This window comes from Nestor notabilis, unplaced genomic scaffold (genome assembly GCF_000696875.1).
Source record: "Nestor notabilis isolate BGI_N333 unplaced genomic scaffold, ASM69687v1 scaffold15965, whole genome shotgun sequence".
Lineage (NCBI taxonomy): Eukaryota > Metazoa > Chordata > Aves > Psittaciformes > Psittacidae > Nestor > Nestor notabilis.
This window is the reverse complement of record NW_009929890.1, coordinates 6,591-9,579: the sequence shown is the minus strand read 5'-3', so window position 1 is coordinate 9,579 and position 2,989 is coordinate 6,591. Positions and strand designations below refer to the sequence as shown.

General features: G+C 53.6%; 1 protein-coding gene across 1 annotated transcript in view; it reads right to left on the bottom strand.

Annotated features, from left to right (window-relative positions):
- Nucleotides 1–692: 692 nt before the first annotated feature.
- Nucleotides 693–2,989, bottom strand: part of WDR62 (WD repeat domain 62) — a gene marked incomplete at its 5' end in the record, with an annotated part of 8,764 nt that continues 6,467 nt past the window's right edge. Inside the window, 5 exons of the mRNA XM_010015188.1 lie at nucleotides 693–911; nucleotides 1,063–1,148; nucleotides 1,790–1,903; nucleotides 1,994–2,070; nucleotides 2,313–2,419. Coding sequence (XP_010013490.1) covers nucleotides 693–911; nucleotides 1,063–1,148; nucleotides 1,790–1,903; nucleotides 1,994–2,070; nucleotides 2,313–2,419 — 603 coding nt within the window. The remainder of the gene's footprint in view (nucleotides 912–1,062; nucleotides 1,149–1,789; nucleotides 1,904–1,993; nucleotides 2,071–2,312; nucleotides 2,420–2,989) is intronic.

Genomic DNA, 2,989 nt, shown 5'->3' with positions numbered 1-2,989 from the left:
TAAAATCCCACCCAAAAATGGTTTAAGTTGGAGAATTCCCTAAAATTCTACCCAAAAATTGTTCAAAGTTGGAGAATTCCCTAAAATCGCACCCAAAATGGTTCAAATCTGGATAATTCCCTAAGATCCTAACCAAAATCGGTTCAAAGTTGGAGAATTCCCTAAAATCCCACCCAAAAATGGTTTAAGTTGGAGAATTCCCTAAAATTCTACCCAAAAATTGTTCAAAGTTGGAGAATTCCCTAAAATCGCACCCAAAATGGTTCAAATCTGGATAATTCCCTAAGATCCTAACCAAAATCGGTTCAAAGTTGGAGAATTCCCTAAAATCCCACCCAAAAATGGCTGAAAGCTGGAGAATTCCTTAAAATCCCACCCAAAAATGGTTCAAGGTTGGAGAATTCCTTAAAATCCCACCGAAAAATGGTTCAAAGTTGGAGAATTCCCTAAAATTCTACCCAAAAATGGTTCAAAGGTGGAAAATTCCCTAAAATCCCACCCAAAAATGGTTCAAAGTTAGAGAATTCTCTAAAATCCCACCCAAAAATGGTTCGAAGTTGGAGAATTCCCTAAAGTCCCACCACGAAATGGTTCAAAGTTGGAGAATTCCTTAAAATCCCACCCAGAGATGGTTGAAAGCTGGAGAATTCCCTAAAATCCCACCCAAAACCAGTTCCAACCACGTCAATTCCTTAAGGCATTTTGGGCTCGCTGCTCTCCAGCTTCTTCCGGAGCATCTCCAGGAGGGAATCGGAGTAGGAGCGGAGCAGGAGCAGGACCTGGGGGTCCCGGAGGCTGTTATCCTGGATCACATCCCGGGATCGCAGCTCCGTCCTCATCCAGCCGTAGAGATCAGCCAGCGCGGTCCTTGCGTGGAGCACGTCCTCCTCGGAGGCTTCCGAGAGGGTCACCTGCACAATGGGGGTCCCTTTGTCACCCCACTTCAGCCCCCCCCTCTTGGTGCCTCCATCCTGGACCCCCAGATCCAGCATCCTTTGGTTGTCCAAGGGAGGAGAAGCAAAGACCCCCCCAACCCATCGTCCCCGCTTTGGGGGCACCCACCTTGTCGTAGAGGAGCAGCAGCTCCTGGCATTGGGTGCGGAGCAGCGCGAGGGCTGTGGTGAAAGCTTCCACGTGGAGCTGGGATCCTACGGGATCACGGGGTCCCCATCAATGGAATGGGGATCAAAGCACCTTCTCCCACCCAAACCGGGGTCAAAGAAGCGCCTTGTTGGCCTCCAACACCCACCCATGGGGTTGGTGGTGGTGGAGAACGTTCCCTGTCCCGGTTCCTCTCCCGATTCCTTTCCCGTTTCCCAACGTTTTCCATCTGGAGGCACCTGGAGAGATGATGGGAACGTTCCTGAAGCCCCGAGGAACCAAACCTGCCCTTTTTGGGGCTGTTTCTCCCCACGTGGAGGTAGAAAGTCACCTCTGGTGGTGGGAGCTCCTGCGGTGGCTTCGGCTGCTCCTGGGGCTTTGCCCATCGTGGGAAGGCAGAGGCCAACCTATGGGATGGGAGAAGGTTGGGAGCAGGGATCCCCTTTTCCCACCGGATGGACACAGGTCCTGGTGCTCACCTCTGGTTCTTCTGGCAGCGGGAGAGGAACCGGGTTGAGATGCTCAAGCGAGGGTTCAGGAACAACCTTTTCTCCTCCTCCTCAGGTTCAGGAGGTTTCAGATCCTTTAAGGAGCCACCAAATCCCTCTGGAGCTGCAGGTTGGGAAGCGTTGGCTCAGCTGTGGTTGGGATCCATAGAGATCCATAGGGATCCACCATCTCCTGTTACCTTCAGCGTTTGCCAGTGTCTCAAAGTGTTCCTTGAGGAACTTCTCCTGCTCTGGGGTCTGGGGGTGCTCCTCTGGCTCCTCCGTGTCTCCATCAGGACATTCCAGGTCCTCACCTGCTGGGACAGCACCAGAAAGACCCATTTGCACCATCTGGAGCCCCCAAAAGACCTAAATCCACCCCAAAGTGATGCTCCCAGTGTTACCTTCGGGCACCAGCATTCCCAAGGTGAGGAGATGGGATGAAGCATCCTCCTGGTTGATCCCAAGCTCCGTGTGTGTCCTTAGGGACCAGGCAGTGGGTCAGTGGCCACGGTGGTGGCACCAAGCCATTGATCCCAATGGGGGACACACGTGGGCTGAGGTTCCTCCAAGCCCAATGTGCCTTTGGGATGGGAAGAGGATTGGGAAGCAGAGGAGCTCGGGAAGAGCTGGGCCATGGGATGGTGACACGAAGGCCTGGCCAAGCAGGAGGACATTGGCTCAACACCCAACCGTGGGCTTCGCTTTGGCTTTGCCACCAACCTGGTCCCAGTTGTATCCAGTGATCCCAGTTCCTTGGGGGTCTCCTCATCCAGGAAGAGCTCGGAGAGCTGGAAGTTCTCAGTGAGGTCACTAGAAGAGCTTTCGACCTGTGGGACATGGGATGCCTGTAGCTGGAGTCATCCCGACCTGGGTTGGGATGATCCCAACACAGCTCCAGGATGGGTGGAGGGATGGGATGAGGAGAAACAGCTCCCAGCTGGAAGAGGGAAGAGGTGGGTGGGATCTTGGGAGAAAGCTCTTTGCTATGAGGGTGGTGGGACATTGGGATTGGTTGAATGGAGAAGGTTTGGATGCTCCATCCCTGGCAGTGTTGGAGCAACCTGCCCTGTGGAAGGTGTCCCCATTGGAACTGGATGATCCCAAGGTCCTTCCCAACCCATTCCATGACTCCATGGGGAAGGTGACTGACCTCTGAAAGCAGACTGCAGGGTTCCAACCAGGTCTTGATGTGCACCAGCCCTTGCTCTGCCCATCGCCCCTGTGGCCTGTAGCATTCCCAAGGGCTTGGAGCTGCTCCATCATCTACTTCTCCCAGCTGGAAAACCAGGAAAGAAGAGCTGGAATCCAAAGGGATGGAGCAAAAGGAACTGAAGGGAAACCTCTCCAGGTGAAGCTTTGGGACCCACCAGCTTCTTTGCCCACGTTGGCAGCTTCCC